The sequence below is a fragment of the Musca autumnalis genome, unplaced genomic scaffold, assembly GCF_047663935.1.
Source record: "Musca autumnalis isolate F117 unplaced genomic scaffold, ASM4766393v1 scaffold_5, whole genome shotgun sequence".
Classification (NCBI taxonomy): domain Eukaryota; kingdom Metazoa; phylum Arthropoda; class Insecta; order Diptera; family Muscidae; genus Musca; species Musca autumnalis.
Genome location: NW_027412088.1, coordinates 40,304,232 through 40,329,301, shown reverse-complemented (window position 1 = coordinate 40,329,301; position 25,070 = coordinate 40,304,232). Strand labels below are relative to the sequence as shown.

At 35.7% G+C, this 25,070-nt stretch overlaps 1 protein-coding gene across 1 annotated transcript; it reads right to left on the bottom strand.

Annotated features, from left to right (window-relative positions):
* Nucleotides 1-11,015: 11,015 nt before the first annotated feature.
* Nucleotides 11,016-22,133, bottom strand: LOC141387624 (angiotensin-converting enzyme-like). The gene is made up of 6 exons (XM_073957546.1): nucleotides 21,998-22,133; nucleotides 21,218-21,785; nucleotides 11,631-12,543; nucleotides 11,446-11,568; nucleotides 11,195-11,373; nucleotides 11,016-11,132 (listed from the first exon to the last, which is right to left on the bottom strand). The coding sequence occupies exons 1-6, from the start codon at nucleotides 22,037-22,039 to the stop codon at nucleotides 11,122-11,124; spliced, it is 1,836 nt and encodes a 611-aa protein (XP_073813647.1). The 5' UTR covers nucleotides 22,040-22,133; the 3' UTR covers nucleotides 11,016-11,121.
* Nucleotides 22,134-25,070: the final 2,937 nt, after the last annotated feature.

Below are 25,070 nucleotides of genomic sequence, written 5' to 3'. Positions count from 1 at the left end.
CAGTTCGCGGTGCACATGCACATTTAAGTTCTTAAACAACCCTTAATGTTCGTATGCGTGGCGTAGTATGTAGTGTCTTTGGCTAGAAATCAGTGGGTTCGTGTGTTCAACTCGCACAGCGAGCGAAATAGAATAAAGTAAAATAAAAGTAAGAAGTGTGATGAAATTAAAAAAAAACTCTACATTAACTGTTCAACAAAATATAATTTTTTCAACTTGCTTTTCAACTTCTAGTGGCCACAGAATAACTAGTTATTCTAGTGGTCATAAAATAACTACAAACTGAGTGCGACATGCCCTTGTAAACATAATGGGGAAGAAAGGGGGTTTGCGAGTAGTTAAGGCTGCAAAAATCCCTTACAAAACCCATGATTTTGGGAGGATTTTTTTTTGCTGGGTTGAATAAAGTTTCCGCACCAACTTGGATTTCTAAAGGCCTTTGAATAATTTTCTCTTTGTAAAAATTTTGATTTTAATTTTTAGAACGAACATTTATATGTATAGGTATGATTTATTTATGTTAACATAATTGCTTAGTTATTCCGATTTGGCAAAAAAATCTGTAATGAACTTATTAGAGTACACTGAGCGACAACCAAAAAGATTACAAGGAAAACTGAGTAGATCATAACAGTAGAGCTAAAAATATGAGACACGTGTATCGGCGTTTTTAAAGTTTACGTCGGAAAGTAACCAAAGAAGGCTGTTACTTACTGGTTACAGATTTCTTTTACTCAGAGACTCATAGTGAAATTTGATTTGGAACATTTCTTTTTTGAACAATATCCCCAAAAAGTGAAGGATTTTGTGAGATTTTGATCCAGCATGGAATTATGTAATTTGTAATCTAATTTTCTTATGGAAATAGTATACTTAGATATATAGTTTATTGCGAAACTCATAGTGGCATTTTGTGTAGAATTTTTCTTATTTTGACACTTTTCACCTAGAACCAAGTTTCGTATTACATCCTTGATTCAAATCGAAAAAATACGGAAAAATTTTTCATCAAAAATATTGGGAAATATGTTCATGTTTTTTCAGCAAAATTGATACTGATATTTTCATCATATATAATGTAAATAGATATTTCATTTCTTTGGTAACCCGTAGTGAAATCTGTCTTTGACGTCATCTCTCTAAATTTATGTTTTGTGGGACAGTTTTGAAGAATCTCAGATAAAGTCCAACTTTAACCCTAAAACGTGTTTTTCATTTTTAGAGATTCGTGGCGATTAGATAAGATTTACAGATTTGGTGTGTCCTGAGAACGATTTTCGAAAAAAGGACCAAATAGACCATTTTAACAGAAATATTCCCCATATCCTCCTCAGTAAAGTTGCCAAAGACACTATATACCTAAAATGCGAGGATTCCAAGATATCTTAACTCGAATATTTCGAAAAAACTAGAAATGGGCGGAACTTGACCCGCCCACTATGGTTACTTTCCGACGTAAACTTTAAAAACGCCGATACACGTGTCTCATATTTTTAGCTCTACTTTCATCATCTAATCGGCTTTTCCCATCATTTTGAAAAAAATTGAATTTTGTTGCACAGTGTTATATTCACTTTCAGTAAGAAATATCACCTTTAAGAAGAATTTTCTGTCGTAATGATAGGTTGTTCCAGAACTAAAAAGTTTTTATTTTTTTTTTCACTTTTACACGTTTTACACCTAAACCCGTTCCCGTACCCAAAAAAGTTGTAAAATGTTCACTTCTCTTTAAACAAAAATGGAACTGAATGACGCTCTATATAACAGCCTGTTTCACTTTGTCGAACAAACATGAAAACGAAAGAAAAACAATAAAACTCGTTTATGATTTTTAGATTTTCTAGTTGTTTTAAACCAAACACAAAGTCAGTATTGCCATGAAAACCAAAGTTTAGGTATTATTCGTTTGCAATGATTTTCTTTCGACATAGTGAAACAGGCCCAAAATAATTTTCGCACGACAAATTTGGGCGTGTAAAAATACTAACACGGTTGCCTTGTATACCGACTTTTGTTCCAGTTTTTTTGATTTTTTTTTCTCATTTTTCCGTTCCCGTACTTTTTGAACAAAGTTGTATGTGTATCCAATTTGTCATAGTTCGCTCTTTTACTACTCTTTCCCTTAATAAAGTACGGGAACACACATAAAATAAATAGCTGCAATTGAAATTTTGTATGCAATCGGTGCGCGAACTTTTTCTATGGCAGAAGAAAAGTGATAACGCATTTCTTAATATTTGTCTATTTGCAAGAAATGCAAAATAGTTATAAACCTAATGTACAAGTCCTTAGCTTTGTTCCCGTACTTTTTATTAGTAAAACTCGTAAAAGAGAAAAAATGAGAAAATTTTTTGTCAAACAAAAGTTTTTTCAAAAAGTTCGGGAACGCAAAATTGGAAAAAACGTCAAAAAAGCTGGAACAAATGTCGAAGTCGGCGTGCCAGCCAATCAGACGCCGGCATACATGTTACTATTTTTTACACGCTCAAAAAGCAAAAAGTTTTTAAAGAGAGCGTCATTCAGCGCCATTTTTGTTTAAAGAGAAGTGAACATTTTACAACTTTTTTGTGTACGGGAACGGGTTTTCGGGTAAAATGTGTAAAAGTCGTAAAAATTGTAAAAACTTTTTAGTTCTGGAACAGAGCTCTTATTAACATTCAAAACTTTTTCCTGCAATACATATGGCCTGTTCCCGTACTTTATAAAGTGGTAAAAGTCGTAAAAGTTGTAAAAGTCGTAAACGATTTTCATATAAATTTTGTGTACGGGAACGCAAAATGTGTAAAAGTTGTAAAAATTGTAAAAACTTTTTAGATCTGGAACAGAGCTATAATTATCTTATCGACAATGACACAGTATTATCGACACAGTTTCTGTAGTTGAACTACGCGTCACTAGATGTCGCCAAATGAAGAGTTTAGCACAGACACAAACAGCTGGAGCCAGGGTTGTATAAAACGAGACATTTACTAAAGGATTTTTTTTCAAACATTCAGCACTGCTGAATTTAATGTTTAGTATTGCTATACACCGCATAAATCATACCTGTCTGTTAATACTGAATGAGTTATTCGGTATGTTTACACCATGGTTAACCCTAAATAAGTCTCTAATGTAAACATCCTATAAAAATATGTACGGAAAAGAGCGAACTGCACAGAAAGGGAGACATATGTATTAAAAATAGAAAGTAATCATAATAACAATTTCAGATAGTCGTATTAACCAAACAAATTTTGTACCGAGTACAGTGGTAAGCAAAGCAATGAACAGGTTATTTAGGAAAATTCAAAATTAGGAAAAATAATTTGTATTATTTTTTCCTCCAGCCTTGACCAAAAATCATGAAAGCTAAAAATGTTGTGTATCATTACCTAAAGCTATTTTAAAGGTTTTAAGTTGATTTTATGTGCAATATAGATATATCGACACCTCCAAATAATAGTATGCTAAGTCTAAAAAGTGAGTTTTGCAGGAGCAGCTCTCAAAGTTTGGAATTTTTTTAACGTCTGTACTATGCTAAGTCAATATTTGTTTATAACTTCTGTTTGGATTGACCGATCATTACCAAAATTAGACAGAATTTAAGTTAAAGGACGTTCGACACCTCCAAATAATAGTTTGCTAATTCTGAAAAGCGAGTTTTGCAGGACAAGCTCTAAAAGTTTGGAAATTTCTTTGACCTTCAGTACTATGCTAAGTAAATATATGTTTATAACTTCTGTTCGGATTGTCCGATCATTACCAACATTTGACAGAATTTAAGTTAAAGGGCGTTAAATATAAAAATGTAAAGAACTTGAAAACATGCTAAGTCGACTTAGCATACTATTGTTTGGAGGCGTCGATATGTAGTCCCTTAGATAGTAATTTTACCTTGTTAAGTTTTCAATCGAACATAGTTTTGACCACGAGTACTAACTCCGATAAGAAGATCTACCTCAAAGACCTTTTAATGTTATCCAATTATACCAATTATTATTTATATTTTTTTGTGGTTATTTTTTCTTTTTTGTGGTATTTATTTCAATAAATACCACAAAAAAGAAAAAATAACTCGAATACGCAAGTGCAGGTTAGACTAGTATCGAATATTTCCAATCAAAAATTAAAATCCAAATTGAAACATATAGTCTCCAGTTTCACCCAGTGGATGAAATATTTGCTAATTAATTCGGATAAAAGGTTAATTCTTCAACATTAGTCTTATCTGCACTCATGCCTCCACCGAAGACAAGAACGAGGAGACCAATGATGTATTTGACGAACGCTTAGATGAAAAGTATGACCATGACATTAAAATTACCCTATGCGAATTTAATGCCGAAATTGGAAAGGAAAATATCTTTGCTCCAACAGTCGGGAAATTAAGTTTCCACAATGATAGATCTGAGAACGGAATAAGGCAGCTGCATTAAATATGGTAGTCAGCAGTATCCGTTTTAAGCATGTCGATATACATCGGAGCACCTGGTTGCCGGCAGCTAGTTAGATCTGACAGATAGAATCCGTATTTTATAATTGAAAAAATCGAATTTTATATCCCGTCTGCAAGAGAGAAGATAAGACTGTGTTCTCAAATTATTTAGGAATAAATGAGGGGCTCAGCGCTAAAATAACCTAACCCACATGTTCAAAAAACTCAAACTGACTATATTAATTTAACCGGAATATTTTGAAATACACACTAAAAACTCCATATTGCATTGTTTTAGCAGGTAGTATAACCTAATGTTTTACAATGCAATAGGGATTTCGCTAGAATTCACTTTTTCAATACAAACTCCTACTCCTACTCATTTTACCTCGATTATTTTAATTAATTACCAAGTAAAAAACGTTACCAATACACTACGGTGGCACCCACATATCTTTACAATTTTTGGTGGAAAAGTTTTATAACTGCAGGGAACCTCAAATGTCAAATTACGGGTAGTTCCGACAAACAAAATACCGAAAATCGGGAGGTACCGTTATATGGGAGCTACACCAAAATATGGACCAATGTTGACTGTTTTTAGTGAAGAAGTTTCGTGACCACTGAAAATTCAAATTTCAAACTACAGCTAGTTCGATTTTTCGTGGAGAAGTTTTGTGAACACAGAGAACGTCAAATGTCACATTACAGATAGTTCGGTTAACTATTGTAGCTAAAATCCCCAAAATACCGAAAATCAGGAGGTACCCTTATATGGGAGCTACACCAAAACATGGTGCCATGTTTACGATTTTTGATGGAGAAGTTTCGTGACCACTGAGAACCTCAAATGTCAAATTACAGCTGGTTCGGTTAAAAATTGTAGCTAAAATCTTTAACATACCGAAAAATAGGAGGTACCGTTATTAGGCCGGGGCGATTTGTATGGAAGGAAAAAAGTGATGGTGGGCGCCTGGAGTTTCTGATTCTTGGGATTGTACTGAGCAAAAAAAGTCCACTAGACCATATGTCTACGGTGAAAATCGAGCCCCCGGATTTTGACTTGAAATTTTTTTCAAGGATATTTTGGCCAAACCATAACTCAGAAACTTGGCCTATCCTGAAAATTTCCTTTTGTGTTCTTAGTACACTCACCAAGGGAAATTTCCACCCACTGACGTTGAGTCAAATTTTGTAGCACAGTATTTTCCGAAAAATTTGCACTTTCTCGGGGCCATAACTGCCTAAAGGAGCGTTCCAATGCTTTTGCGATGTACTAGAGGGTTCTTAATTATTGTCTTGGCTACAATTTTTGTCTTTGTGTTGGATCGAAAATCTCAGTAGTTTGGCTGTTACATATATGCCAAAATATCCAAAAAACCTTGAAAAAAAAACTTCAAGTCAAAATCCGGGGGCTCGATTTTCACCGAAGACATATGGTCTAGTGGACTTTTTTGCTCAGTACAATCCCAATAATCAGAAAATCCAGGCGCCCGTGGTGGTGTTCAAATCGCCCCACCCTAACCGTTATACCAAAACATTGATCTATATTGACGATTTTTATACCCTTAGCATTTATGCTAACTACGGTATATACACTTTCATACGGGCAAAATTTGCCTCATCGAAATAATGGTTTTAGACCCCAAGTGTGTTTGAACGAAATGTGTTTCAGACAATTTGGAGTCGATTGAGCAAAGTCCGTCCGTCTGGCTGGAGGGAACAATAACTCTCGAACGGATAAACCGATTCGGTCCAAAATTTGGCTTTCGTAATATTTTGTCCTAACTTAGTTTAAGTTTGAAGATGGGTTATATCGGTCCACCCTTTCCGGTACCTCCCCCACAAATTTCGAAAATCTTCGGAACATTTTTACGCACGATAACTCTTGAAGGGAGTAACCAATTTGGTCCATACTTTGCAAATCGTGAAATGTCTACCAGACTTAGATGAGGTTTCAATATGGACTCCATCGGTCCACTCCTTCGGGTACCTTCCACACAAAATTTTGGATAAGGTCAGTTAAGGACCTGCTCTTCAATCGCTTTGATTTTTGTTTAACAACTTGTATTCACTGCCCCCCATACGACGGTACCAGTTTCATTAGGGGCAGGTACACACTTCCTGAGAAAATAGCCTGAAAGTTGCAAAAATCCCTATGACCGTGTGAGGTGGTTGGAGTGCAAGACAACTCTCGAACATAGTTTAAGTTCGAAGATAAGCCATTTCAGTCCACTCCTTCAAGTACCTCCCCTACAAAAGTTCAAAAATGTTCGGAAATATTGTTCGTACGGTAACTCTTGAAGGGAGTGGCCAAATTGGTCCATACTTATACATCCTAATATATCTACCAGATATAGATCAGGTTCAAATATGGACTATATTTGTCCACTCCATCCGGTACTTACCACACAAAATTTCGGATAAGTTCACTTTACGACCTGCAATCGAATCAGATTTATTTTTTTGAAGCAACTTGCATTCGCTGCCTCAATTACGATGGTAAATTTTTTTTCAGGGGCAAATCCATACTTCTTGAGCAAACAGCCCGAAGGGTGTAAAAACCCCCTATGGCACCATATGTAGTGGCTGGAGATTCACTTCCATAATGGTCAATGTCGATCCATTCCTTTACGTATCTCATCCGCAATACTTTTGATCTTTAATCCTAATCAAAATTTTTGTCGGTTCATACATCCAACCCCCTAAATACATACGTTTTTTGAGAAAAAATTGTTTCAATATACACAGGCTGAGGGTATATCTCTGTCAGCAAAGCTGACTGATACTTTTTTACTTGTTAAAGTGAACTTATCCAAATCGGTCGCTACCATCAAGAGTTATCATGCGCACAATTTTTCCGAGCATTTTTAAACTCTTGAAGGGGAGGTACATGAAAGAGTGGACTTATATGGCTTATCTTCGAACTTAAACTAAGTTTGGACAAAATATTACGAAGGCCAAATTTTGGACCGAATCGGCAGATCCGTTCAAGAGTTATCCTGCGCTCCAACCACAACACACGGTGTCATAGGGGTTTTTTGCACCTATTTTCTCTGGAAATATGGACTTGCTTACATTTACTTACACTGTCGTATAGCGGACAGTGAATAGAAGCAGGCCTTAAACTGAACTTTTCCGAAATTTTGTGAGGGAGGTCCCCGAAGGAGTGGACGGATTGGGTCCATATTGGAACCTCATCTAAGTCTGGTAGAAATTTCACGATGTGCAAAGTAGGGACCAAATCGGTTACTCCCTTCAAGAGTTATTGTGCGCACAAATTTTCCGAACATTTCCGAAGTTGTGTGGGGGAGCTACCCGAAGTAGTGGACCGATATAAGCCATCTTCGAACTTAAACTAGGTTTGGACAAAATATTACGAAAGCCAAATTTTGGACCAAATCGGTTGATCCGTTCGAGAGGAAAAGTCAGAATTTTTACAGTGTTTTTATTATTATTATTACAGTGTTTTATTTAACATGCTTTGGTGTGTGTTTAGTTCAAATCTGGTAACTAATTTTTAATACGGTTGCAGTTGACCAACCGAACTAAAACTTTGCACACTTTTCAGATTTGGATGACAATACACGAATATGAAATCAAAACCAATATGGGTCCATTTTTACACTGTTTTACAGTGTTTTATCTAATTTGCTTTTCAAATCTGGTAACTTATTTTTCACACAGTTGCAGTTGACCAATCGAACTTAAAATTTGCACACATTTCAGATTTGGATGACAATACATGAATATGAAATCAAAACCAATATTGGTCCATTCTTACAGTGTTTTTACGGTGTCTAGCTTAACCCCCTTTTCAAATCTGGTAACTGATTTTTAAAACGGTTGCAGTTGACCAATCGAAGTAAAACTTTGCAAACTTTTCAGATTTAGATGACAATACGTGGATATGATACCAAAATCAATATGGGGTCATTTTTTCCTATAGCCCCCATATAACGGTACCACCCGATTTCCGGTATTTTGCTTTTCAAATCTGGTAACTCATTTTTCACACAGTTGCAGTTGACCAATCGAATTAAAACTTTGCAAACTTTTCAGATTTGGATGACAATACATGAATATGAAATAAAAATCAATATTGGTCCATTCATACAGAGTTTTTACGGTGTCTAACCTAAACCCCTTTTCAAATCTGGTAACTGATTTTTAACACGCTTGCAGTTGACCAATCGAACTAAAACTATGCACATTTTTCAGATTTAGATGATAATACATGAATATGAAACCAAAACAAATATGGGTCAATTTTTTCCAATAGCCCCCATATAACGGTAATATCCGACTTCTGGTATTTTGAGGATTTTGTCTTCATTTTTAGCCCGAATTTGCTGTAGCTTAGCATTTGGAGTTCTCAATGGTCCAGGAACTTCCCCATTAAAAATTGTGGACGTAGGTCAAGGTTTAGTATAGCCTCCATATAACGGTACCACCCATTTCAAGCATTTTAATCTACATTTTCTGCTCAAATGGACTGTAATTTGGCATTTGGGGTCCTCAGTGGTCAAACAAAAATTATTTACTAAAAATTTAAAAATGAAAAATAATTTAAAAACATTAATTTACAGTGTTTTATTTATAATTACACTAAAATCTAAAGAATAATTCTTCTTCACGATGGAATCTCTCAAATAAAACGCTTGCCGTTTAATATGGTCGCCATTTGTAATGTAAATGCAAGCGTTTTATTTGAGAGATTCCATCCTGAAGAAGAATTATTCTTTAGATTTTAGTGTAATTATAAATAAAACACTGTAAATTAATTTTTTTAATTATTTTTTATTTAATATTCCATTTGAAAAAAAATAAAATTTTATTTTGACGCTACATGAAAGATTTTTGGTACATGTATTGAGTAAAAATTCCCATTCTCAAATCTGCTCAAGATACTAATTTTGGATATTGCGCGCAAAAGTTATGGCGGTTTCAATTCTGATTATTAGAAAAAATCTTATAAAAACGCTATTCATTATATCGAGAAACATTGTTAATTTATGGCTTCCTACATACGATATGTTTACTGAGGTCCCATAACTTAAGTGGAAAGGTTGTACATTTTCGCGGAAATTAGGAAAGAATTCTAAAAAATTGGTAGTTTGCAACTTATTTTAATAAAAATCAACCTGTTTATGCATCTGAAAAATATGTAAAAAATATATATGTAATCTAAACATCGCAAAGATTCAAATGAAACCAAAACTATACAAATCCGTTTAGTGGTTTGCATATTATAGCAAAAACAAAAAAATATGTTGAGGAAATTTATAAAATTTTTGTAAGAGAAAATATTTATAAAAATTTATTTTGTGAGTTAGTTGAAAAAATGTAGGAAAAATAGGTCGGAGTTATTCTCCCATTTTAGTTAAATTTCACGCAAAAAATTAAATTTTTTATTCTAATCACTTCTCGAATACACGCTAACATCTAGCGGAAGATATGGGTATCGTTCAAATAAATGTTGGGTTCCTTTAAATGGGGTATACTCTTGAAATAAAACTGTACCGCTAAGATGTAGCATCGTCTGCAGTTTAGTGTGCAAAAAGCTGTTTAACGCTTATAATTTGCACAAACTGCATACACTTTTTATGCGCATCCGATTTCACTAACATCTATGAAAAAATACATCGATCTAATCCTATTTCGATAAAATCCATCAAGATACGTGGATGTAGCATCACACACTATTTTTGGGATAAATCGGATAAAGCTCCCATGCCACTAAATCTTTTAAACCGCTGTTTTCGCAAAAACGCTAGTAATGTGTTAGTTTCTTCATTAAAAAGGAAAAGATTCACGGAAAACGCAATTTAATCCGCGATATTTTCACAAATATTTTACGCACAATTTTCGGCTTTTGCAGTTGCTAGTTTCCCCGTTGTAGTGGATGGATTTTCACGATCTATGATTTATATGATCCGGACCGTCAAAAAACTAAAATATCTTGGGGTCCCAGCACAATCAAAAGGATATTGTAAATACTGTACTCAAAACATAGGGTTTTTCGAAAAAATATCGCACTAAATTTTGGCCTTTGGCAGTGGACTACTGTGATGCTGTTTGGGCTACATAGTCAATATTCATATCAAATTATGCATAATCGCGAGTACTTTGATACTATTATATGTTTTCTGAAATACCCGAATGAGCGTCGCAGTTAGACCAAAAATACAAAAAACACCTAATATCTGGCTTCAAAATGTCAGCATCCATAAAAGGTGGATGTAGTGCAGATTTTGAAATGTGATACATTAAAAGTGTAATCTTAATTTTGTATTCTTCTACTTTTACTTTGGACAGACATCCGTATTTAAACGGTTCAACCGCCAATCGAATAACAACGTAAAAAAACTCTGTTGACGTGCAAATTAACTGTTTTAGCCACATTTTTCAGCTTTGCAGTATTTTGCGATTTATAACAGTGTTAACGTTGGCTTCATCAATGTTAAATTTTTTTGACTTTTCGTCATATACCCTCGTTAGTATAAATGCTGAGGGTATAATTAACCAGATATATGTCTTACGACAATTCCCGGAAAAGATCCGATACCTTTTAAAAACATATTGAAAAACAATCTGCTAAGTAGGTATGTAAGTGTGGACAATCGTATTTATTGATTTCATAAAAATATTGACATAACTTATATAACATTCATTTCAGGCCTACCAGTCTTGATATTCACGTTTTATAAGGCCTCTGTAAATAAAAACCAAATGTCATTATATATGTATTTCATGTTAAGTGCCCACAATACTTACTCATTCTACTCTCATTCCAGCCAATTTTAACCTTATTTTGTTTATTGATGGCCTTCAGCCAATCAACAATCGGTGTATAGTATTCCATCAAAGGTTCGGCACACAATGAAGGTTTATCGGTTAAAATTTTCGAAATAACCTCTTTCCAGGGTTTGGTTGAACCCAATGTCATCATGGATCTACAAAAGAAATGAAGAATTCGTTTTTAGAAACAAACATTTGATAATGAATTGTGTTTTGTTGGGACTTACTTCATGACATTACCGACATCTTTGTTGCCATAGAAGTCGCAATTGTGCAATTGACCTGTTTGACCTGATTTTTGGCACAAGGCTTTATAGAATTGATAACCAAGAATTTCTGAAACGAATTTCCTAATACAAATGTTGGGTTTGTTAGAATTGGCCTATATTAAAGAGCAGATTTTTTTGCATACTTTGTCTGATGGTTCTCCTCAACCTCAAAGTAGAAATTGTAGGGAAAATCAATGGAACCTTCTTCACGATCCGATGGTGGTTCAACACCAGCATATTCTTCCATGAGTTTCCAATAACGTCTGTTAACACCCTCCATATCAACCGTGCCATTTAGTAGTTCATTGACAATTTTGCTGTGGACATAGAAGACCGGAATATTGAGTATGGTATGGATACCCATGCGGAATAAACGATTCATAAGGGCCTTATCGGTAAAAGCATGATCTTGGGCCAAACCAATAGCTTGCAAATGTTTGGGTGCACTAGCCGAGAGGATTACAGCTTCACCCACGGGATATTCCAAATCATAGGCATCAAAGAAGTACGAAGGCAAGTTCTTTTTCTCTTGGGCATATTGAATGCGTCCAACATAACCGTGAGCTTGCATGAATTTCTTAAAGTCAACTTTCTGGCAGTATTCCATGTAAACCTTTGGTGTATTATCGACGATAGTTGTGCGACAACCATTTGTGCTCTCCGATTCATCTTGTTGTTTGACACGATTCTTTAGGAAATCTTCATCCAAATCAGAGAAACCCAAAGATTTGTAAAATTCTTGAGCAGTGTTGAGAATTTTTTTGCTATCGAAACTCTTTACAAAACCATCATATGATGGCAATTCCTTGAAGGGGAAATAGGTTTCGATGACACTACCCTCTTTCCAGGCTTGTGACAGGACCTGTTCAAACAGATGATCGGGTATGGGACCATTTGGATCAACAACATCATCTCCATACTTTTTGTACAATTCATTGCGTATGAAAGCATGTAACTGCTGGTAGGTTGGTTTGAGCTCTTCCATAACTTTGTCCATTTCCTTGAGGAACTCTTCAGTATCATAGTTCGAATAATATAAGTCCAAAACGGGACGATCTGTAAAGGGAAGGTATAACAACAATGTTATAATTAAAGATTATTAAATCATGATTAAGATGAAGAGCATAAAGCGATTGGCATTGTCGGTGGCAGAATTTTAGTGCGGATCTGACATTTTCTTATAGTATGTCACCTAGTTTGCAATAAGCAAAGCCAATCACGCTTTCAATTTCAGCCTTGGGAATAGAAAAAAAAACTTTGTTGATTTTAATTCTTGATAAGCTCCTCCGCCATGACATTGTGCCGTATTAATATTTTCCGAATAAAACTTTTGTATCCACATTTTGGTCCGAACCCACGAAATACAACGCGGGAATGTGGAATATATTAATTTGCGGATTTATACCGAAAATTCCCCTGCTGGAATGTTTTATACCCCTGGCGATGACTATGTACCAAATTTCACCCGTTTCTGTGCAATAATGTGGCTAAATCCTTGAAACTATCGAAAATAGGGAGTTGCTTGTATATATATTAGGGGCTATATCAAAACGTCGACCTATAGCGACATATTTCTAAGGGAAAATTGTATACTCCCAATGAAGACTGTATACTTAATTTCAGCGATTTTGGCGTGGTAAAGAGGGTAAAACTTTGTGGCACAGAAAATCGGGAGGTACCGTTCTATGGGGGCTATATAAATAAGTAAATAAAAAAATAAATTACAGTGTTTTATTTATAAATGCACTGAAAACTAGAAAATAATTTTTCAAATAATTTCCCAAATAAAACGTTTGCTGTTAATTTTCTTACCATTTTTAATTTAAATGCAAGCGTTTTATTTGAGAGATGCCATCATGAAAAAGAATATACATATTGAAGTTAAGCGAAAAATGATTTTCTAGTTTTCAGTGCATTTATAAATAAAACACTGTAATTTAATTTTTTTAATAATATTTTTTTTAACTTTTTAGTAAAAAATTGTTTTGACCACTGAGAACCCCATAACCAAATTACAGTCAATTTAGGCCAAAAATGTAGATACAAACTTTAAAATGCCTGAAATCGGGTGATACCGTTTATAGGGGCAATGGAAAAACCTGGACCTTTGTCCACAATTTTTCGTGGAGAAATTTCTGTTCCATTGGGAACTCCAAATGCCAAGTTACAGCCAATTCGACCTAAAAATGAAGATAAAACCCTTAAAACACTTGAAATCGGGTGGTACCGCTGTATGGGGGCTATACCTAAACCTGGACCTATGTCCACAATTCTTGATGGGGAAGTTTCTGTGCCATTGGGAACCCCAAATGCCAATTTACAGCCAATTCGGGCTAAAAATGAAGATAAAATCCTCAAAATACCTGAAATCGGGTGGCACTGCAATATGGGGGCTATATGAAAAAATGGACCCATATTGGTTTTGGTTTCATATTCATGTATTGTCATCCAAATCTGAAAAGTGTGCAAAGTTTCAGCTCGATTGGTCAAATGCAACCTGTTAAAAATGAGTTACTAAATTTGAACTTAACGGACACCAAAGCAAGTTAAATAAAACACTGTAAAAACATTCAGTTCGGCTGGGCCAAAATTTTTATACCCTCCACCACAAAATAATCTGAACCAAAATCGAATAATTAGTTTTCTGTTAGGTGCAAACATTGTTCGACCACGGATACCCAAGTCAGTCGGGCCAAACTTTCTATACCCTATACCATAAGTAGTCTTAATTAAAATGGAATAATTAATTTCCTTTCACAATTTTAGGTGGAAAAGTTTTTCAACCACGCATACCCCAAATGCCTAAATTATATATTCTAATCTAAACAAGTAAAAAAGTATAAGTCGGCTTTGCCGACAGAGATATACCCTCAACCTATGTAAATTGAAACTTTCATCTACGTACCGACTGAATGTATTTAGGGTGTTTTCTGAATTTGTTGGCACTTTTTGGACATTTGAACTTGCCGATAAAACGGTGGATTAGGACTAAAGTTCAAAAGTGTTGCTGAGGAGGTACTTAAAGGAATGGTCCGACATGGTCCATTATGGAAGTGGATCTTATTTTGGGAGTCATATCTTTTCGATAGATATCGCGCCCACTAGTCATTTCAGTGGGTCATCCTATAACTTTGTGATCAGTATGCCAGAAAGCACGGAAAACGTAATATCGCTGTAAACAGGACCACAGTATCTGTATACATTTCCAAAGAATCATCTAAGAGACCCTAAACTGCAATTAGACACAAATGTTGAACTTTTGTGGGGGAGGTACCTTAAGAAGAGGACCGATAGGGGTCTTTTTAGAAGTCAAACTAAATTGCCCGTCTTCAAACTAAATCTAAGTTTGAACAAAATATGACGAAGGTCAAATTTTGGACCAAACCGGTCAGTTCGAGAGTTATCGTGCTCTCCTGCCACTACATATGGTGTCATAGGGGGTATTTCGGGATGTTTTCTCAAGAAGTATGGACTTTCCCCTTAAAAACTTTTACCGTCTTAATGGAGGCAGCGAAAGTAGGTTGCTTCAACAAAAATCAAAATAATTTGGAAGCAGGTCTTACAGTGAACTTATCCGAAATTTTGTGTGGGAGGTACCCGGAGGAGTGGACAAATATAGTCCATAGTCGAACCTGATCTATATCTGGTAGACGTATTAGGATATGTAAAGTAGGGATCAAATCGTGTGCACAATTTTTCCGAACATTTTTTAACTTTTGTGGGAGAGATATCTGAAAGAGTGGACCGATATGGCTTACCTTCGAACCTAAACTAAGTTCGGGCAAAATATTACGAAGGCCAAATTTTGGACCGAATCGGCAGAACCGTTCGAGAGTTATCTGCACTCCAACCACTACACAGAGTGTCATATGTGTTTCTTGCAACTTTGAGGCTATTTTCTCAGGAATTATGAATTTGTCCCTAATGAAACTTGTACCATGGTATGGGGGTCAGTGAATACATGTTATTTCAACAAAAATCAAGGTTATTAGAGAGCAGGTCCTAAACTGAACTTTTCCGAAATTTTACGATGTGCAATGTATGGACGAAGTTGATTACTCCCTACAAGAGTTATAGTGCGCAAAAATTTTCCGAACATTTTGTGGCGGAGGTGCCGAAAGGAGTGGACCGATGTAACCCTTCTTCGAACTTATACTAAAGTTGGACAAAATATTGCGAAAGCCAAATTTTGGACCGAATCGGTTGATCCAGTCGAGATATATCGTGCGCTCCAACCAGCCAGACAGACGTACGGATATGGCTAATTCAACTCCAAATTGTCTGAAACGGATTTCGTCCAAATATACTTGGGGTCTAAAACCATTATTTCGATGAGGCACATTTTGCCCTTATGAAAGTGTATATCACAAATATTGTCAATTATTTCATATTACATTTCAAAAAAAGGTTAATTATTTTTCGCGCTACATCAAAGATTTTTGGTACATACGTTAAGAAAAAATTCCCCAGTACGAATCTGCTTTGGTTGTTGCGGACAAAAGTAACGGCGGTTTTATTTCGTCTTTTAAGAAAAAATTATTATAATGAGCACAGTTGTTATTAAAAAGTTTTCTCGAAGTGACTTCAGCGAGTAGATTGCATAATACATGTAAAATGTTGCTCGGAATTCGCGGAATGTACACAAAACAAACTGTTTTCCAATTAAAGGCCCATTAAGTGGTCATAAAATTACATAAAATTTTGTTGTGGATCGAAACTTCACGTGAATCGAATGAGACTAAAGTCATACAGATTGGTATTATAGTTTCGATGTCACAGCCAAAATGAACACATATTTCGGTCAAAAAAAATTTTTTTTTGTTTGAAAAAATATTTTTTCACATGCATTATGTAGTACAAAATATTGGAAAAATCTATATGAATACTTTCTTCATTTTGCTTAAATCTCCCATTAAAATATACGGATTTTGCTTTATAGGCATTCATATAAAAGCTTTCCTATTATGAAAGAGAATTAGGTTGCTGAGGATATATCTCAAGGCTTCTGAAATGGAAATAGAGGTCACATAACCCATTTTAATTTATATGCATTTTAAAATACGTGTAAATCGCATGTGATTTTCATGTACAGCAAGACCATATCATTTAATTTGTAAATATTTTTCGAAATTTATTTTGGAGTCTAAGATCTAGCATCGGCTGCATCTTAGCATTAAAAACTCTATAAAATATCGCTAATTTGCGCAAAGTGCATACAATTTTTGTCCGCATCCGATTTCAATGTCCACCACGAAAATCTATATCGATGCATATCTATTTCAAGGCGTTCAATCCAGAACCGTGGATGTAGCATCACACACTATTTTTTGGGATAAAACGAATGTAGCTCCCTTATCAATAAAGTTTTCAAATCTCAGTTTCCGCTAAAACGAATATGCTGTGCTAGTTGTTTCATTGCAGTGGAAACGAACCGCAGAAAACGCGATAAAATACGCGATATGTTCAAAAACAATTTTAGGTGATTTTTCTACTTTGGAATTTTTCGTAACTCGCGTTTTAGTAGACGGATTATAACGGGGAAGGACATATTGGATCCGGAACGTAGAAAACTAAAATGTGCAATCAAGTACGAGGAAATCGAATGACAATTGTAAAAATTAGGAAAAATATGATTTTTAGAGGAATGTTCGCACAAAATTTCTGCAATTGGATACAGATTTCTATGAAGCCTTACATTCACAATATTCGTATCAAATAAATCAGATTCGCAAGTACTACAATCCTATATATGATTTTTTGAAAAACCAGTTTGGGGAATGATATTAGATGAAAATGTAAAAAGCACTGTAAATCTGGCTTCAAAATGTCAGCATAATTTAATGGTAGAAGCAATGGAAATTTTGAAAAGTATTACATTAGTGAGATAATCCTTATTTAGTTTGCTTTTACTTTTACTTTGGCACGAAACTCGTGGAAAGTGTGGCTTAATCACAAATCGGAGAAAAACAAAAAAGACAAGTTGGCTTCAAACCATTTTTACCCAATTTTTTAACTTAAATATGGTCACAGCTTCCACGCAAATTATCTTTTAAGGCCAATATTTTTTGCCACGCACAAAATTATTTCATTTAATCCAAAAATATTTAATTTGTATAATATACAATCACAAGTCGCGTGTTCTTCAAGGGTAAACCTTGGATTCAGCTATGTTAAATTTTCAAACATATTGCTGATATACCCTCGTTAGCATAAATGCTGTATAAAAATGTGTTTAGCCAGGTGAAAGGTACCACCTACGGGGCTATATTAAAGTGTGGACCTATCTCTATAGTTTTTGGTGGAAAAGTTTTATAACTACACGGAACCTCAAATATCTAACTGCAACTAGTTCGGTTAAAAATTGTAGCTAATATCTTCAAAATACCTAAATTCGGGAGGTACCGTTATAAGCGGGCTATAGCAAAACATGAACCTATATTGACGATTTTTGGTGGAGAAATTTTGTGACCAGTGAGAACATCAAATGCCACTTTACAGCTAGTTCGGTTAAAAATTTTAGCTAAAAGCATCAAAATATCGAAAATCCGGGGGTACGTTATATCTGGGCTATTCCAAAACATGAACCACTGTTGACGATTTTTGGTGGAAAATTTTCGTGACTGTTGAGAACCTCGGTTAAAAATTGTAGCTAAAATCCCCGTTCTATGGGGGCTATACCAAAACATGGACCTATGTTGAGGATTTTTGGTGCAGAAGTTTTGTGACCTGTGAGAACCTCAAATGACAAATTACAGCAAGTTCGGTTAAAAATTGTTGCTAAAATCCTCAAAATTCCTAAAATCTATGGCAAAACATGAACTTATATTGACGAATTTCGTGGAGAAATTTTGTGACCAGTGAGGACCTCAAATGTCAATTTACAGTTAGTTCGGTTCAAATTTTTAGCTAAAATACTTAAAATAGGGAAGTACCGTTATACGGGGCTACACCAAAACATGGACCTATTTTGACGATTTTTATTGAAAAAGTTTCGTGATCACTGAAAACCTCAATTGTCAAATTCGGTTAAATATTGTAGCTAAAATCCTCAAAATAACGAAAATCCGGGGGTACGTTTATATGGGGGCTATTCCAAAATGGGTGCCACCGTGGTGCAATGGTATACACACCAGCCTTGCACACATAAGGTCGTGGGTTCGATTCCCCGGCCAGTCAACATCAAACACTTTTCAACCGTGGCAAAATACCACTCAGTAATGTTGGCGACATTTTCTGAGTATTTCAACCTTGTACAACTTCTCTACAAGTGGTGTCTTAGACACGCCGTTCGGACTCGGCGATAAACAGTAGGTCCCATATCATTGAGCTAATATGAATCGGGGTGCACTCATTGATATGAGAGAAGTCTCCCCTGTCCCGCCTGGGATGTTTGTGGAACAATTATATTATTCCAAAATATGGACCTATATTGACGATTTTTGGTGAAGAAGTTTCGAGACAACTGAGAACCACAAATATCAAAATACAGCTAGTTCGGTCAAACAATTTAGATAAAATCCCCAAAATACCTTAAATCGGACGGTACCGTTATATGGCGACTATACGAAAACTTGGACCTATCATGGTCATTTTTAGTGGAAAATTTCGGTCAATGTCAAATGTCAAATTTCACCTAATTCGGTCAGAAAATATAAAAAGCGTCAAAATGCCTTAAATCGGGAGGGCTATAGCCAAACGTGGACCTTAGAGTGGTTTTAAAAATCGATGTCGGATTTTTTTTATGCGGCACACTCCTAAAATTTTTAGTTTTGTTAAAAATTAAGATTGCCAACGTTTGAGCTTAATCGGAATATGTTAACACGGGGCCTCAAAGTGTCCACGGGCCCTTTATATAGCTAATATTAAAATCTGACCCGATTTTCGAATTTTTTTGTAGGACTACTTGTTTAGCCACTACATGCATGTAGAACTGGTAAACTGTTTTCATGTGATTTTGTGAAAATTCATCTTTGGTCCCATACAAATTCGCCTTTGGCCTCATACAAATTTAAAAAAAAATCGCTCTACAGACCACATTAATTTTCCAATAGATGAAAACAGTGTACCAGTTGTTTGTAGTCTCTAAACAAGTAGTCCTTCAAAAAATTTTCAAAATCGGGTCAGATTTTTTTATTGGCTATATGAAGGGCCCATGGAAACTTTGAGGCCCCATGTTAACTTATTCCGGTTGAGGTCAAACTTTGGCAATCTTAATTTTTAACAAAACTAATCATTTTAGGAGGGTGCTGCATAAAAAATCCGACATCGATTTTTTTCCTTTTGAGTTAAAACCAGTCTAGTGGACCTATCTTGGCAATTTTTAGTGAAGAAGTTTTTTGGTCATTGGGAACCTCAAATGTTAAATTTCAGCTAATTAGGTCAAACAATGTAGCTAAAACACTCAAACTACAGAAAATCGGGAGATACCGTTATATGGGGGCTATATCGAAAAACTTTAAATCGGGAGGTATCGTTATATGGGCTCTACATCAAAACGTGGACCTATCCCCACCATTTTTGGTGCAAACGTTTTTTGACCTCTAGAAACTTCAAGTGCCGAATTAGAGCCAATTAGGCAGAAAATGTAGCTAAAATCTTCAAAATATGTAAAATTGGGAGAAACTCAAATGTCAAATGTTAGCTAGTTCGGTCAAAAAAAAGGTTGTAACTACGTTTACCTTAAAATACCTTAAATCGGGAAATACCGTTATATAGGACCTATACCAAAAACGTGAACCTATATAGCCCATCTTCGAACTTGACCTGCATAAGGAAAAAAGACAGTCGGTTGCAAAATTTTAGCGTTCTATCTCAGTTATTCCGAGTGATTACAACAGACGGACATGGTTGGATCGTCTTCGAATTTTATCATGATCAAGAATATATATAGTCGCAAATGATTAGTCCGATGAGTTACAAACAGAAAATAACAAATTTAATATACCCTCCGTACTATGGTGGAGGGTATAAAACGTAAATTTATAGCAACAAATTTCTGCGGAAGATTTTATGCTCCCAACGAAGACTAAGAACGAAATTTCATCTATTTCGGTGCAATAATGTGGCTACTACCTTAAAAATACCGAAAATCGGGAGGTACCATCCTATTAGGCCTATATCAGAACGAGGACCTATAGCAACGAATTTCTGGGAGATACTTTAATGCTCCCATCGAAGACTAAGTACGGAATTTTAGCCATTTCGTTATGATAATTGGAATAAACGTTGAAAATACAGAAAGTCGGGAGGTACCGTTCTATGGGGTCGTTATATCAAAACCTGCACCTATAGCAACAAATTTCGCGTGAAAGTTTAATGTATGTGTGACAATTAGGCTAAACCCTGGAAAAATAGGGGAACAATAGCAATCAATTTCTGGGAGAAAGTTTAAAGACAAAATACGAAAGGCTAGCCTTTTCGGTGTTATAATGAGGCTAAAACATTGACACTACCGAAATTGGATGGTACAGTTCTATGGGGCCGCACAAACAAGTGGACCGTTATAGCCCATTTTCAATACCAAACATCTTAGGAGTAATATAAACTTATGTACCAAATTATAAAATTATGTCTTACATATTGCGGGGTGTATTTAGATTTAAAAAGACAGACGGGCGGACGGACAGACAGTTGGACATCGTTATTTCGATTTAGAATGACAAATACAAGTACAATTATACCCTCCATTTTATGTTGGAGGGTATAAAAATATAAGCAAATCTGATCTTACCCAAAATGGTTGCAGCCTTTTGTATAGCCTCAATAATGGTATAGAAATTCACTGAGGCCCAGACAGCGTTCTTTTCACGAAAAGCTTGCCAATAGTATTTCAATTCTTCGGCATCGGTACTGGTTTCGAACACCTTTTCTATATCAGGATAATAGGCAATTGGACTATCATCTTGATTGGGCATATTAATACCACCCAAATAAGGTTCAATATCCTTATCCGATACAAGACTCTGGAGAGCCTCCAAAGCCACAGCAATCGATTCAAAATACTCATCACCCAAAACGAAAAGTGAACCAACTTCCCGAAGATTTGTGAGGGCTCTCTTCAATTGTGGATCACTGATTTCACTTAGATCAAATTCACCCGCTTCCTCGGAAATTTCCACCAAATCCTTGGCAATTTCTTTAATTGTTGACAACTTGTTGAGGGCCGTATTCATGTCGTCATCATCGTCCATGGTAAAAATTTCAGCAGTGATTTTATCATGGAGATTGTAAAAACGTTGGCTGGCTTTGGCCACATAAGTCTTGGCCTCTAATTCAACATTTGTGGCAGCCAAGCTTAGCTACAAAAGAGAAAAAAATAATAATTTTTAAACAAATAAAATTTTAAAATATTTATGCAAATTTAACATCCTTGAATAGAACCCTGAAACATTTATTTGTTGTTGTTGTTGTTTTTTCTAAACAAATTGCGTAGTTAAATAATAACTTCAAGGTATTCTCTCATACCGGAACTTTTCTTTAACATCTATATAGTATCGTTTCACACACTTACCCCACAAGCCAGAGCGATAACAAGAGCTTGCAAAAGCTTCATTGTTTTCACTTTTAATCTAATGTTTCACAGAGACACAAAATCGATGCTGTGTCTTCGAAATCTATTGGCAGACTGTTCTAGTTCCGAAACGAATATTGAAAACAAATGTTTAGAATTAGAACACACCCGAAAGTGATAATTCTTATCTCTTTGAGCATTGTGATCTTCTAAAGAACATTTGATTAGAAAATTTAACGAGTCTAATTATTGAATTCAAGAGAATTATTTTTAGGTTCGCCATTCAACATGTATTATATCATTTCTGATATCTTCAAACTGATTTGCGCTCCACCATCACTATTTCGAACAAAAATTTGGCAGCCCCATGAGCCGAATAATCACAAAGAACTGTAAACGAGGTGCCTTCCGTATTACCAGTAGTTCAAAACCAATGGGTCATATTAAAATAAAATTGCAAGAAAAACTACTAATTATACTCATACTAAGACGAATCGCGTGCGTCCCTGATTACAAAGCCAAAGTTTATAAGGTCGGCAATCAGCGTCAGCCAACTAAAAACAATACAGACACTGATATCCCAAATACCTAAATTAGGTCAGGCAAGTGAAAAAGTATGAGTCGGCTTGCCGACAGTGATATCTCTCAGCCTGTGTGAGTTGAAACTTGCATCTATGGACGAAATAGACGAATACAAGCTACGCAACCAAAATTCTTTTCCCCAATAATTATATATTAGGGGGTTTTCAGATATTGTGGCACCGTTTGGGCGTATGAAGTTTCCAAAAAAAATATATATATGTCTTTGGATTAAAGCTTGTAAGTGATGCGCAGGAAGTATCTGAAGTGGATCTTATTTTGGGAGTCATTTCAATTACATAAACATTGTTCCACAACATCCCATACGGGACAAGGGAGACTTCTCTCATATCAATGAGAGCACCCCGATTCATATTTAGCTCTAATGATATGGCGTGTCTTAAGACACCACTTGTGGAGAAGTTTTTCAAGGCTGAAATACTCAGGAAATGTCGCCAACATTACTGAGGGGTATTTTGCCACCGTTGAAAAATGTTTGATGTTGCTTGGCCGGGGAATCGAACCCCCGACCTTCTGCGTGCAAGGCGGGCGTGCATACCACGGTGGCACCCATTTCAATTAGTCACCGCATAACTTAGAGATTTTGGACCACTACGTCAGGAAGCATGGACTTGCCCACAAAAACATGCATTTTGGATCAAATTGGCTGATCCGTTCGAGAGTAATCGTGCGCTACAGGCACTACACTTTGCACCACAGGGGTTTTTTACAACTTTCGGGCCATTTTCTCAGAAAGCATAAACTTGTGCCGTTGTATGGGGATAGTGAATACAAGTTGCTACAACAAAAATCAAAGGGATTCGACAGCAGCTATTAAACTGCATTTTGTGTGGGAGGTACACGAAGGAGTTGACATATGTATGTAGTCTATTTTTTGAACCTGACCTTTGTCACATATGAATATTAGGATGTGCAAAGTATGGAGTGGACCCATATGGCCCATCTTTGAACTTTGGGCAAAATATAATGAAGTGCAAAAGTTTGTTCGAATCGGTTGTTCCGTTCGAGAGTTATCGTGCGCTGCAGCCATCCAGACAGACAGACAGACGGACGGACATTGCTAAATCAACTCCAAATTGTCTGAAACGGATTTCGTCCAAACATACTTGAGGTCTAAAACCATTATTTCGATGAAGCACGTTTTGCCCGTATGAAAGTGTATATATGTATGTACATACCCTCGTTAGCATAAATGTTGAGGGTATAAAAATACGACGAATGTTCATGTTAACAACACTAATGTTGTTGCTACCAAAAAGTTTTATATTAGACTAGCAAAATGCCCGCTACTTCGTATGCGGAAAGGGAATAATATACACATAAACAATATTTAATATGAAAATGGTGGATACTGAAAATTTTGATGTACTTATACCTATTTTAATTGATATTTAATTTCATTTAAATACAGTTCGAATATCTTTAGTTCGAAATTTCTAAAAATACCTTATCGCACACCTACACATCAACATCAACCCACATTTTAAATTTCAGTCCACGTTTTATTAGAACGGTACGGGTATTTTGAAGATTCATCCATTTCGGAATCTTTGATATCAATATGTAGAGAACCTTTATTCAAGAAATGTTACTTAATGCGCACACTTTGAGCGGCCCCTATATATATATATATATATATATATATATATATATATATATATATATATATATATATGTTCCCACAACATCTCTGAAGGGACAAGGGAGACTTCCCTCATATCAATGAAAGCACGCCGATTCATATTGGCTCAATGATATGGGACCTACTTTTTATTGCCGAGTCCGAACGGCGTGTCTTACGACACCACTTGTAGAGAAGTTTTTCAAGGCTTTAATACTCAGGAAATGTCGCCAGCATTACTGAGGGGGAATTTTGCCACCGTTGAAAATTTGATGTTGCTTGGCCTGGGATTCGAACCGCAGACCTTCTGAGTGCAAGGCGGACGTGCTAACCATTGCACCACGGTGGCCCCAGCGGCCCCTATATAACAGTTAATTTTTTATATAGGGGCCGCTGGGGCCACCGTGGTGCAATGGTTAGCACGTCCGCCTTGCACTCAGAAGGTCTGCGGTTCGAATCCCAGGCCAAGCAACATCAAATTTTCAACGGTGACAACGGCCCCTATATAACAGTTAATTTTTTTGAGTCATTTCACTTAAGGCCTTTTTGTTCTTGGATAAAAACCTTCTTCTAATACAATGGTCGTATAGATCTACGTTTCAAAATGTACTTTCTAAAATGTCAAGAATAAAAAAGCAATTTTGTTCGAAACTATATCCCAACCGCGATACACATTTACAGTTCTATCTGTTCTCCCAAAACCAATTATACCAGTATTTAGTACTCCTCCTCCTTATATCCACTCTAAACGGCAAGTACTATCCTGATAACGAATTTCATCACTTCAGCTGTACCCCTTTACACAATAACAACTTGAACCAAGTTCTGGGGCTTTCAGTCATTTTCATTAAC